The sequence below is a fragment of the Ascochyta rabiei genome, chromosome 19 (genome assembly GCF_004011695.2).
Source record: "Ascochyta rabiei chromosome 19, complete sequence".
Taxonomy (NCBI): domain Eukaryota; kingdom Fungi; phylum Ascomycota; class Dothideomycetes; order Pleosporales; family Didymellaceae; genus Ascochyta; species Ascochyta rabiei.
The window spans coordinates 1252038-1264213 of record NC_082423.1 but is presented as its reverse complement, the minus strand read 5'-3'; the positions used below and the strand labels follow the sequence as shown (position 1 = coordinate 1264213).

Sequence of the window (12176 nt, the reverse complement as noted above, 5' to 3'; positions counted from 1 at the left end):
TACCTTCCGGAAATAGTCCACGCGCATTCTCAAAGAGTCCGTTCGTGGCTTATTAATCTACCTCCACAACCTATAGAGTTTACTTTGCAAATTCGTAGAACACATTACTGAAAGATTAGTTCCCTGTTTGTGGAGTAGCAAACGAGCAGGATGCTAGTGCATCTTGTGGTATGCTCTGATACCTCTGCAAGCCTTTCCAGTGCGAGACCAGATTCAACAACACACGGGTTTCATTTTTATTCTTCAAAAACGGCACAAAGGCGCCTGTCATCGCGCAAACATCTACAATTTAGACATTCAAGTCCCCAAAATCTTCACGTATCATTCTAAACAATACATACACCGCCATGGCTGTTTCAGGCTAGAACAGCGCAGAACAGAAATCGCTTTTGTGTTTGATCTCTTTTCTCACTTCGTCAGGGTCCCTAGGATATGAGGGACGGTCTGATACCATGCTTCTTCCGGTGGCTGCTTGAAATCTATTTTCGACCAGGATCCGGCTTCGCGCAGCATCTTCCCTGTGTCCCTGCAGAGCTGGCAGCCGCCGAGAGCGTGTGGCCAGAAGAGATTGACGAAGGCTAAATACCGGTCAGTCTTGCTATGGATCAAGTTGCTGAGGATAACTTACCCTGGTAGAGTTGCATAGGCCAGTAATTCTTGATGGCCACGTGCTCAAAGAAGTACCATATGCCGCCTGGCTTCAGGTAGCCGTACAGCTCCATGATATTTTTCTCAGGCTCTGGGATACTGCACAGACACAACAGGCTTACTATGGCATCCACACTACCTTTTTCAACGGCAGTCTCTTTCGCAATGTCTTCAATGCCCACGGACAAGATCTCGTACACCCCATCGAGCCCTGCCGCTTTGGCGCGCTGGCTCAGCGCAGCGTGAGATTCAGTATTCGGCTCGACGCCGTACACTTTCGTGATACCCTTCCCATTTCCACCTCTCTGTTTCACGCTGTCACCTGACTGGTTGATGGGTACATCAGCGCGGGCGTAGAGATCAACCCAATACCCCAGCCCCGGCCCCACGTCCAGCACCACACCGCTGATGGGCTCGCCCACAACTTTGTCAACTACTTGTGCGCCGGTCACACGTCCTTCGAGTAGTGCGGTGATTCGGGGCCCGTCGTTTTCTCGAATGCGTGGACCAGCCCAGGCCCAGAACTTGCTGAACCATGCGCTTTGGAGTTTTTGCCACGAGAAGAGGGAGGAGAATCCACTGGTCTCGTAAAGATGTATTGTGGCATGAGGGAGATAGGAACAAGATACGAGCATGAATTGCCATGGCGTAAGAAGGGCGGCAATGGCCTCATTGGGAATCATCGTGTCCAAGTTCGGCGCTTCCGCAACGGAATTCTGTTTCAAAACAACTTGTGTGTGGAGTAAACAGAGACAGGCGATAAAGTTGAAAGATGTAAGACGGGTGAAAGTTGCTAACCTGATGTAGGCTAATGTTCGTATCTCGTCATCCCCGCTTCGGCCTCGAGAAAGCCGAAGCGATGCCGGCCTCACAGCATCGCTTTTGCCCGCTTCTCTCTCAGGTAAGTTCCATATTCAGACGTCGGCAAACGCAACTTCGTAAACCATTTTGAGCTCCTCAAACATAGCTTTGATGTGCGCGAACTCCATCTGATACTTGTTCAGCATCTCCATACTGTCTTTCACACCGTGCCTTAGCTCTTCTACTAAGCGCTCAGTATCTTGGAAGCATAGGTCAGGCTGCAAGGCAGTATCTGATCTTGTTGCTTTATCAAGTACGAGCGAAGACTTCACCCTGTACAAGGTCATAACCATTACGTAGCATGCTTGCATCGCACTGCAAGCCATTTGAGGCATTGTCATTGGTAACGAAGATCTGATTGACTTCTTCGCTTCGTCGTCAACGTGGCGGAGTCCGGGCAGTTGCAACTGCTTGTCAACCAAAACCTCTGTTAAGTATCTGAACATCCGCAGAACAACGAAGGCGGACTTGAGGCAGACGTCGGATGACCGTTGTGCCCTGCGCGAAACATCTGCTAATGGCCATTCACCAGTCTTCGGGCTGTTTGTTTGCGACCCCGGAGACGCAAGTCGATGGCAGTCTGGGGTGAGAAGAGGAAAGTGTTTAGTGTCCTTGAGCGCAGCCATATCACAGTGCTTGTTTACGAAGGCCGGTATATCAGCGAACGCTGATTGGCGGTGTAGCTTTATGCGAGCACTATAGGGCATCAGTCAATAGTCATCTGCACTGGAAAATAGCCTTACCTGTGCACAACAATGCGAGCAATAGCCCACCAGTTGTGTGCGGCTAGTCCCTCCACGTCATCTGGCTTAAGTGCAGGAAGCGGACGATCAAGATCTCGAATATATGAACAGACTGTTGTATCAAGCCTCTCTAGTTCGTCACAAGTTGCAACCCGCGTTTGACAAATGAGAAGTATCTGCTGTGCACCTGATATGGCCTCCCATGGCTGAAATTGTCAATAAGGAGAATTCAATGGGTGAGGTACAAAGACCTACTTCTGGTTCCATTCCTAACTTTGGTGATGCTATCTTGATTGGCGGATCGCCGATTGATATCAAAGGTGGCTGTATATATTCGTGATCTCAGAGATGCAAAGTCAAGGACTATTGCTTACCAGATGGTGAATGATCGACAGTTTGTTTGCGAAGAAGCACTAGTTTGGTTTATCAGATCGCGCTACAGTGAATGAGATCAAAGGCTGGCCTACTATCATGGACCAAGTTCTTCGTTCGCATTCAGAGTCTGTCGTCTGCTCAGGACCGGTGTCGTGCAGTCCTTGATCCGTAGCCAACGTAATGGCGGTAGCCATGCGAGTGCGTGCTCTCATCAAGCTACCACGGTAGCAGTACTCGTATACCGCAACAAGCAGAGTCGCAATCGTACTTTCGAGGCTAACTGGTACGCTGTCGTGCACGCGGCTGCGACTCAATGGTCCAGACACGTCTATGTCGCGATCTATTCCCTTCAGGGCCAATTCCGAACAGAGCTCGGCATATTCTTGTCTAGTTGCTCGATCACGGATGGCAGCATACTCATCTTCGTCTTTTGCAGATATCAGGCCGACAAGTGCAGCAATAGCGTGAAGCAGTGGGGATTCTGGACAAAAGGCATGGCCCTCTTCTACTAGCCGGTCAGGCTGCTGACCTAAGCAAGGAGGTGGCAGAACCGGAAAACAGGGGTGTATATACGTATAATAGGCATCAATACTGACAGATGCGTTAGTCGAGTTATGGCAGGACGTTCTAGGTGCAGTTGTACATTGCTTGGTTAGTTTCATGGAGCCAGAGCTTTGCGGGCTTATGATTCTCCGTACGCTGGTATGTCTTCCCGTGTGTGCCGCAGTCTTCTCTCGACCTTTTGTGGGAACTAGCAATCAGACGACCTTGTATACTCGTGGGTGATTTCGGCGAGACGTTCGTTGATGGTGGCGTTACCGGTGCTCGGACTACACGCCCTCTCCGGCTGGGTCGATACTCACAGTGCCTATCACTGACACTACACTTTGCCCAGCGTTAGCGAACGCTATAGCTCTGAGCAACACTTCTTCTATCGTGTGGGGAAGGAGTCACTTACTCTGTTGCACGGTGTTTGACCGTTGCAACGGGCTTTCGATGCACGGCTGAGTTTCCATCAGCTTTGTCATCGTCAAGCATCAGAGCGGGATACGAGTGTACCATGCTAGGCAGGCGGCCTTTACAGGCGGCTGTTCGAGACGTCGGCGAGGTTGCATGCTCATGTTGGTGTTTGTAGACATTGACGTCGTTGGCAATTGCCGCGATAACGGCTGAGACGCCGGCCGCCGGCGTCTCGGAACTGTAGACACAGTTCCCCTCTTCCATCACAGAATTCGTCCCTGTCTACAACATCACGTCGCGAAGATATAAAGGAGGGTTGGAGTTCGTCTCTTGGCTATTACATGACGGTAATCTATGCTTATGGCCTTTCAGCCACTTCGTGAAGCTCGAAACAGTTGCAGCGACGGAAACCAGCCCCTCGGTGCTGGTGATGTACAGATGCGCTAATGATAGTAGTACTCTGGGAGGTCACATGAAAGAGACGATGAAGACCGACAACACCGATGGCCTAGAGGAACTGTGCTGTTGCTGTCGATTATGTTGGTATACGAACAGGAAATAGTGTCACAGCAGCAGGCAGCCACGAGGCGCTGGCGCGGAATTGGCCCCACCCACTCTTTCCCACACCAGGCATCCAAATGAACGACCACTCTAGACCACTCACTACTGCCGTGAGCCTGAGAATAAACATAAACATCAAATACACATGGCTTCGAAGTCAATAACCGGGTTCCTCCAATTGCCCGCAGGTACATTTATTAAACATTGCTGAAAGACTTAAAGTACTGATAATTAGAACAGAGCTGCGCAACGAAATCTATTCGCTCCTCATAGAAGACATAGACACAAACGTAGGCCCCAGAACTATCTGCCTTCGATCCCGAGCCGATTTCCCAAGGTATTGGAGGAAGAAGAACCCGCATCGAGGCAACCACTACTCCCTCAATCAAGTCTGCCAGCTTACGCGACACGAGTTTGGACCGCTCTATGTATCGCAGGTCACTCATCGAATCCGCGTAAATGCGCATATTCTACCGCGATTCTTGGATAGCTTCTATAGGGAAAGCGTCAGGGAAAACAGGTTTGCGCTTACGCCGAGGAAAGTGGAGGTTGAATTTACTTCCCATTGTGGAGGAAGCTCATCAAGACTGGATATTACGCACCTTCTCATGATCAGTTTTAGCATTGAGCACATGGAATGCAGATTTTTCGACAAATTTGGCCCCATGCCAGAGCTAGATGCCATTTTTTCGGACCACAGAGAAGCTTGGAAAGCGGCGATTGGGCGGGATGTGATGAAGGTCACGTTGTGGCCCCTCGAGGGCACGACGACGCAAATACAACTTGTTTTCTTTGAAGATGCCAAAGTGGACTTCGTCGAGGAGATACCGGGGGGAGGGTGGAGACCTTCGTTCCCAAGTATGCATAGCTACCTAAGTATGCTTGGTGCCGAAAACCTCGGTGAACGGAATGCGAGAATGGGAGTGTGGAACCCTCAAGCAAGAGTGGAGTTCATTGTGTCCAAGCGGGCGCGAACAATCACAAAGCAAGAAGCAACATTGAAGAGGAGACCATTTGAGACACAGTACCGGCTAGTTGAAGACTGAAATGAAGTGTAATCATCATATTATATTGGCTGGAATGCAGGTCTTGACGCCCTTGATAGTTTCATCGAGAATGTGGTAAAGACCCGCCGCACAGCTATCCACACTTACAGCTAGCCAAGGACTGCACTGCCGGTTCCGACTTGCTTTTCTCTCCTTTTCTTTCTCAATGGTGCAAATATCCTTGAATCCACGATCGGCTCGATGCAGTTCGTCACTGTGTCTTTGTGACACTAAACAGTGCTGAAAATATACACCATAAGTTTTTTTGGAGTGATGTTCTCCGCTAGATGGCGTGCTGATCTGCAATAAAGTTTGTGTTGCTGCTTGTGGCTTCTTTAGGTCAACCATGTTCTTCAATCACCAGTATTTGACAGGTGCACTGTGATGACCAGCAGGCGGCAACATGGTACTGACGAGCTGCCCTGTCTTTGTATCGAGCGAATAGCCAGGGGGTATGGACATTGCTCTCGGCAGTGGGCTACCGTTCCTTGACACTTGCGACATATTCGAGTTACTATGCGGTCTCAAATGTTGCCTGTTGTGCTCTCCAGAGCTGTTGCCTCGCACTTGCTCGTCAGAATATCGTTGCTGGTGCGCTGATGTAGGTCTAGGCGGCTGGTGAAACTGATTCGCTGGCGGCTCCCATTGTGAACGACTGGTGGCTTGATCCATGTAGTAGTGGCGTTGACTGCTATGGTCCCAGTGTTGTGACCATCCAGCCGGTGGACAGTAGGGCGGCTGGCCATAGTTATGCTGAGGAGGAGAATTTTGAGGTATAATCGGTGCTGAGTTGTGGTATTGGTGGTAATTGTTCCCGTATGCCATACCGTCGCTCTGGTTCTCGTGTCTCTTTGCCTTCATTATGAACAGTGCGTTTTCAACATGTCCAATGGCATCCCTGAGAGAATTGAGTGGCATCGTAGACTAGAAGTCAGATATGGTAATGATCCTTGATGTGTGTATAGGTTCAATGTAGGTTGATGATTCTGACGTATACGGTGTGTAAATTGCTGATCCAATAAAGCTGGCTAATCAAGACATATATATTGAATGCGGATCTCACGGGTATCTAAATACGCGTCATGCGTATGCACTCGTTCGGCAATTCGGCACAGGCTTATTCGACTAAGCTTTACAATACAAGTGGCGCATGACCAGCGTCGCACGTGGCGCAGTCAGTAGTGAGAGCGGAACGGCGGGCGGAACGAGCGGATGTGTGGCTCAAAAAGCTCGGCCGAGCTTGGCCGATGACTTCCGCTGAGACTGCACTGCCCTTGGCTTCCCCACCATACATGCCAACGAACACTCCGGACTTGTCATTCGTGCGGCGTGCATCAAAAGGACTTGGCTGACAGCGCATGTATCTTGCACCGCCACAAATCCGCTCTGAGCTTTCTGTAAGTTGATACTTATCGAGCTCCCACAACCGCAAGGACATGCGCGACGTCTGTGTGTTACCGATGAACTTCAAAGGTCTGTTGTCCTTGTAGCACCGACCAAAATTGCATTGTCGACATTCTCCTCATCTCCTGTACTTGCTATTCCTGCTTTTCTCGCATCCTTCTTCTGCATGTACGCGACGACTGCAGTGATTAAGCCTTGAGCGGCGAAGGCACAAGTCGAGTAAATAAAACCCTTCCGAAACTTCGGTGCGTCAGTTTGCGGGTACGTGAGAAGTGGTATAAAGGCATTGAACGCGTAGCCCATGGAGTTCATGATACCGATGACGAGGGTCCTTTCTTCAGCATCTGCGCCGCAGATCTCGTTGGCCCAAGACATACTCAGTGGACCGTAGGGCACGGATGCACGTTGCAGGAAGAAAGAGAGCCATTTTAGACCGGTCGGTATGTTCCATATGGCCAGGCAAAGGGCAGAAAAACCGCCGAGCAAAGTGCTGATTGACATGATGCGCGCGCGATGCCGGATAGCGTCTGAGACGATGGCGAACGAAACAGTCAGGACGAGCTGAATTGCCGAACTCCCTGTTGGGATGATATTCTACCAGCAGTCAGCACATGCCTGACGGGGCGCTCCATGCTGCTCACAATTTTGGACACCGGAAGCCCTTTAGCTTTCAGCCAAAGCGAGAACGGATTGACGCTGCCGGACGGGCTGACGTTGATGAAGATTACGTAAAGGATCGTCAAAAGATAGACGTGCCAGCGACCTGTGGGTGGTTTAGCATTTTGAAGTAAAAAAGGGTATCTACTAGCTTACTGAAGATCCTCCGGAATGTAGACCAAGTAAGCTTCTTTCGTGGGGCGCGACCAACGCTGTCCATTCTCCTTTTCGCTAATGCTCGATCCTAGATATTGTTATTACTCGCAGTCATACTTTTCCGGCAGTCTTACACTATCGCTTAAGTAGAAAGCGCGAGTATTCTCCGGTAGATCAGGCAGCAGAAAAAATCCAGCAATGCAGATGGGTGCACTTATGATGCCATCCATAATCTGCGAGAAATCAGCGTGGAATACAGAGATGGATCTCAGAGACACCTACAAAGAGCCATTGCCAGCCAGCAAAACCGTGAACACCATTCAAGCCCTTGTAGACTGCAGCCTGGAGGTAGCCTGAGAACATAGCAGCCACGGCAGACGATGCGTGGAAGATGCAAGCCCGTTTGCCGAGCTCACTCGGTTTATACCAAGCTCCTAGGACGGTGTGCGCAGCCGGGTAGAAGATAGATTCTGCAATGCCAATGAAGAAACGTATGACAATAACATGATTGCTAGTCTTGGCTGCTGCCAGTGTGAACGTCAACATTGTCCAGACTAGCTCGCAGCTCGGCACCCAGACAGAGGGGCGGATTTTTGTGAGGATGATCTGACTTGGGATTTGACCAACAACGTAACCAACGGTCCAGGCAGTATCAACCAGGTTGATCTGGTTTCCGTTCATGGCCAAATCTTCCTTCATACCGCTCACGAAGGCATTACTAATGTTAGTCTGGTCGAGGTTCTTGATGAAGTAGCCCAGAGATAGGATGGTGATGAGGTAGGCATCGAGTTTGGAGACGAATACACGCTCCTCGTGCGTGCGATCTGGTTCGTAGTCCCAGATGTAGGCATACCATGGCACTTTCCTTGTCTTCAGGTCCCGTGGCGTTGGCGTTTCGATGTGGGTTGAAATTGTATCATCTTTGGACAATACCTCTGAGTCGAGCTTCTTGTCTGTCGCAGGCTCAAAAGTCATATTTGCTGCTCGATCTGATAGGAACAGTAATTGCGGGCGACTTAAATTTGTACGGGCCAAGAGGCGCGACTTGTGCGATAAAGGCGCTCGCAAGAACTCCAGGATTGTCGCATACATGCCTTAGATTGCGTGAGCGCTCAACCCTCCACAATCGTCTATTTGCAATCGCTTTTCTCCCCGATACAGGGTCGTCACGGTCAGATGTCCCCACTGAACCGCGCCACTAAATACGATACGGTCAGGAGCTTAGACGCAAGGCGGTAGGCTTGTATCTATCAGTGGCCGCTGTCGGGAGTGTTCATGCACCTGAGAGGTGCGTTGTAGCTGATGTCATTCGAGATACGGATGAGGTGCTCAGGGCTAACGTGCAGGCCAGCCAGACGTCGAGGCACCCTGCAGATGAGCGTCTGTGCGCAGGGGCGGTTCTCTGATATGACTTTCTGTCATCTAAGTTCAATGCCATGATGCTTTGTGCTGCGTGTGAAGGGTGTACTAAGCAAGAGTCGACCTAGGGAGGACCGTGGACATGTGTTAGCGCTAATCCTCACTTGGGGGCGCCCCATTTTCCCCACAAAAGCCACGTGATAGCGCCTTCAAACTCTTTCGTCCAAAGTCTCGCGAGCGTAACCTAGAAATGGAGTTTTCTGTGCGAAACAAAACTGTTCTTAGAGTTAATAAGATATAGAATCCCCGAGCTGTTCCGGATCGATTGCGTCATAATGCTGTTACCCCCTTACCAGATGCCAATCTCAGCAAGTAAGTCAAGAGTTATATATAGATATCTCTGTCGTTTCAAAGCAGTGAAGTGATTTTACTCGAGCCGTTCATAGCTAAAGGTATATTGTGAAGCAAGAAGCAGATCCCCTATCGTTTTCTCCGACCGCGCAACGAATTTTTATTCCCGCCCAAACAATCAATAAGACTGTTCTTTTACGCAACGTGCATGGATGATGCGGCAGATTCTAAGAAAGATATGGCTCTTCTGAATCTTTAATAACACAGGCATGAGCTCGCAGATGAGAACAGATTTAAGGAGGGAACTACTCGTATGAGCTAGGTGAGGGCGGCTACGTCGTCGTTTGGCGCTGTTGCCTATCAAAAACACGCCTGTAGCTTGTGTTCTTTTCACTTGTCAACTTAATTACGTGTTGGTATTTTACCAATTTTCGGTTGCATTCCATCTTTTTTCTTCCACAGCTTCTAGGCATTGGAGGCACCCGCAATCCCGGTCAAGTGGGGCAACGTGGAAATAGACCTCCAGACAACGGGGGGAACGCGAGCTGACGCCTCTCTTTAGTGACGCAAACAGAGATGACATGTCTCGGTTTCTTTGCGATCTAGGATCAGATTGGCCATCACTCGTTCCTCGTTCCGCACGCGTTACAAATCAGGTCATGTCTAAGCTTGCGAAGAGAGCGAAAGTTGCTTCATTATGGTCAGACACTGCTATAGTGACCAAAATACTGAACGGAGCGGGCCAGAGCTATAAGCTCCCATGATTATCTACCGTGCCGCAAGGTCTGTCCTCTGCCCTGTCATTTTTTCCAAAACCTGGACTATAACATGAAAGAACTAGCGGTTCAAGTCAAACATGGCGTTCTCTGGAAGATGGGGTTACACTCAAAAAAGTACCTCCAGCCCATATACTCGAGGTGTCACTTGAACCTCCAGGTACAGATCAGATTCAGATCAGATTTTAAGTACCCATAGATGACTGGCACTCATCCTTCAACCAACTTTGTCAGTATCTGTCCATGATTGATCCAGTAGGATCAACCATCTTGAATAAGCGGGTCAGTGCAGCGCCAACAGGAGCTCAGGGCAAATGCTTGCGGACGCCAATACAGCCGTGAGAGATCAACAGGCTTATGGAGCGAGAAACATTGAGCAGTCACACGAGGTAAGGTCACTCGTGGTCACACGTAATTGTTGTTTTTTTGGACTGTCGCAAATGGGTCCGCGATAACAATTGCCGGTAGACAATGGCTGCTGTTAAATTGAGGCAGTCAACATCTTCAGGACGCTGGCAGAACACATGCCGATGTCTGGCGATTGAAACTTCTGTCGCTACGCGCTTGAGCCTCCTGGCGAGTAAAAGCAATAGAAGGATTGCTGCCAAGCTAAGTCAGCTGCACCTTGGCCAGTCTTACACATGCCAATGCTTAACAAGAAAAGAAGGGTGCTTGCTAATGACTCCGTTGTGTCCGCTACGATGCCAAGTGCTTGGCTGACGGGTGTCACGGAAATAGGTGCTACCATGTTCGGTTCTTGGCAACTCCTTCGATACCGCCCAAGTTCTTCAACCTACGCTGCTCTTTCGCTGGAGCGATTGTTTCCCACCAGCACACGATACCATGATATGATGGGGCAAGGATGTGATCCACCAAGTGCAAGATCCCACATTGTTATTCTCAGTACTACCCTTTGCCGAGGAGCTGCTACAATGACGCTTCTCGCACCGTGCCAAAGTAGTGCTCGAGGCAAACATCAGGAAACAGTTGGGAGAAATTGGTAGAGGCGGGTAAATGCAGACCGAAGCTTACCCAGAATGCTTTTTCGACTGCGTAGACCCAGGGAGAAATGATTACTGGTGCCAACAGGGGCCCGCTGCAGATCTTAAGTGAATGCCTCCTACGAAGGCGATTTCCGCTTTTCATGTCTACGATCTCGAGTCTCCAGTCTACTACTGCCATTTTTTACAGAGATCCCCTTGTCGAAGAGTCCTTAAAAGCCTTCGACCTTGCCAGATGAGCGACACTTCCCTCAGAGGTAGGTTTCGATGGTTTTATCACCCTGAACCATATCGCTGATCACTAGTTATAGCAACACCCAGACCTTCGTCGGCGCGCTTGCAGGCGCTGGTATTGCGGCACAAACCCCTCTCAAATAGGTCTGGGCAAGTGGCAGTCTCAGCCACATTGCCGCCTCCTGGGCAATTGCGCCACTTACTGCAGCTGGTTTATCCACAGTTCTATTCTTGACTATAACGTATCTTGTATTGGAAAGAAAAGACCCTCTCGAGTGGGGCCTTCGACTCATCCCCTGGTACCTAGCTTTCATGGCTGGTGTCCTAGCTCTGTTCATAGTTGATGAGCTTCTAAATGGAGAATCAATGGATGCCGGTAGAGCGACCGGAAATATTCTTGGTGTCTTCTTCGGCATCCTAGCTGTCGAATACACCTTTTTGTATCCTAATTTCATCGGCGCCTTGTCAAGAACGACGCTCAAATACAACCGTGGCATATTCCACTTGGAACCTTACTCTACCGAGAGGACCCCCCAATCTACTGGCCCGGAAAAGGTACCCAGGTAGCCACTGACTACCACTCGAAGAGTTCTACAGACAGTCCGACCAACTACCTCAAGAAATCCCCCTTAAAGGATATTCCGCTGAGCGATCCTACGCCTATTGCTGAGGGGCTGAGCCACAACAGCAACGAAGGTTTGTATACATCGATTGATATAGACAACGACTTGCATGATGCTTCCAAAGCGCTCCCTTCCTGTCAGCTCTCCATGCCGAATGACCGGGGAGATCTTGTTGCTCATGTCATCCCCAAGAAGCCCGAGCCGGAGGAGCGATTTTTGGAGCCTGTTCGTCATCTGCCATCCAACTCGCCAAAAAATACTACAAATTGGACCACATTTTTGCTTCTTCAAGATGTCAGCCGTGATGTTGTCACACAAAAGAGTAAGCCAAAGTCAGAAGAACTTGTCTCCTTCACTCACTCTTTACTGCAGATTTTGGTACAGTAGACGCTCGCGCTATTGTTTACAACAATCGAGTCAA

General features: G+C 49.7%; 5 protein-coding genes across 5 annotated transcripts; 1 reads left to right on the top strand and 4 right to left on the bottom strand.

The window, feature by feature from the left end:
• Window positions 1–408: 408 nt before the first annotated feature.
• On the bottom strand, window positions 409–1331 carry EKO05_0010500 (uncharacterized protein; the record flags this gene model as incomplete). The annotated part of the gene is made up of 2 exons (XM_038943140.1): window positions 409–578; window positions 629–1331. The coding sequence occupies 2 exons, from the start codon at window positions 1329–1331 to the stop codon at window positions 409–411; spliced, it is 873 nt and encodes a 290-aa protein (XP_038794176.1).
• Window positions 1332–1562: 231 nt separating this feature from the next.
• On the bottom strand, window positions 1563–3766 carry EKO05_0010499 (uncharacterized protein; the record flags this gene model as incomplete). Its single annotated transcript, XM_059637766.1, has 8 exons — window positions 1563–2205; window positions 2253–2458; window positions 2508–2576; window positions 2627–2665; window positions 2720–3218; window positions 3271–3512; window positions 3586–3631; window positions 3687–3766. The coding sequence occupies 8 exons, from the start codon at window positions 3764–3766 to the stop codon at window positions 1563–1565; spliced, it is 1824 nt and encodes a 607-aa protein (XP_059493749.1).
• Window positions 3767–5551: 1785 nt separating this feature from the next.
• On the bottom strand, window positions 5552–6112 carry EKO05_0010498 (uncharacterized protein; the record flags this gene model as incomplete). The annotated part of the gene is made up of 1 exon (XM_038947059.1): window positions 5552–6112. The coding sequence occupies one exon, from the start codon at window positions 6110–6112 to the stop codon at window positions 5552–5554; it is 561 nt and encodes a 186-aa protein (XP_038794179.1).
• A 549-nt stretch (window positions 6113–6661) lies between these two features.
• On the bottom strand, window positions 6662–8386 carry EKO05_0010497 (uncharacterized protein; the record flags this gene model as incomplete). Its single annotated transcript, XM_038943162.1, has 5 exons — window positions 6662–7192; window positions 7240–7361; window positions 7412–7499; window positions 7546–7644; window positions 7694–8386. 5 exons carry the CDS (start codon window positions 8384–8386, stop codon window positions 6662–6664), a joined length of 1533 nt encoding a protein of 510 aa, XP_038794180.1.
• Window positions 8387–11444: 3058 nt separating this feature from the next.
• Window positions 11445–12142, top strand: EKO05_0010496 (uncharacterized protein; the record flags this gene model as incomplete). Its single annotated transcript, XM_059637765.1, has 2 exons — window positions 11445–11687; window positions 11720–12142. The coding sequence occupies 2 exons, from the start codon at window positions 11445–11447 to the stop codon at window positions 12140–12142; spliced, it is 666 nt and encodes a 221-aa protein (XP_059493748.1).
• Between the last annotated feature and the right edge of the window lie 34 nt (window positions 12143–12176).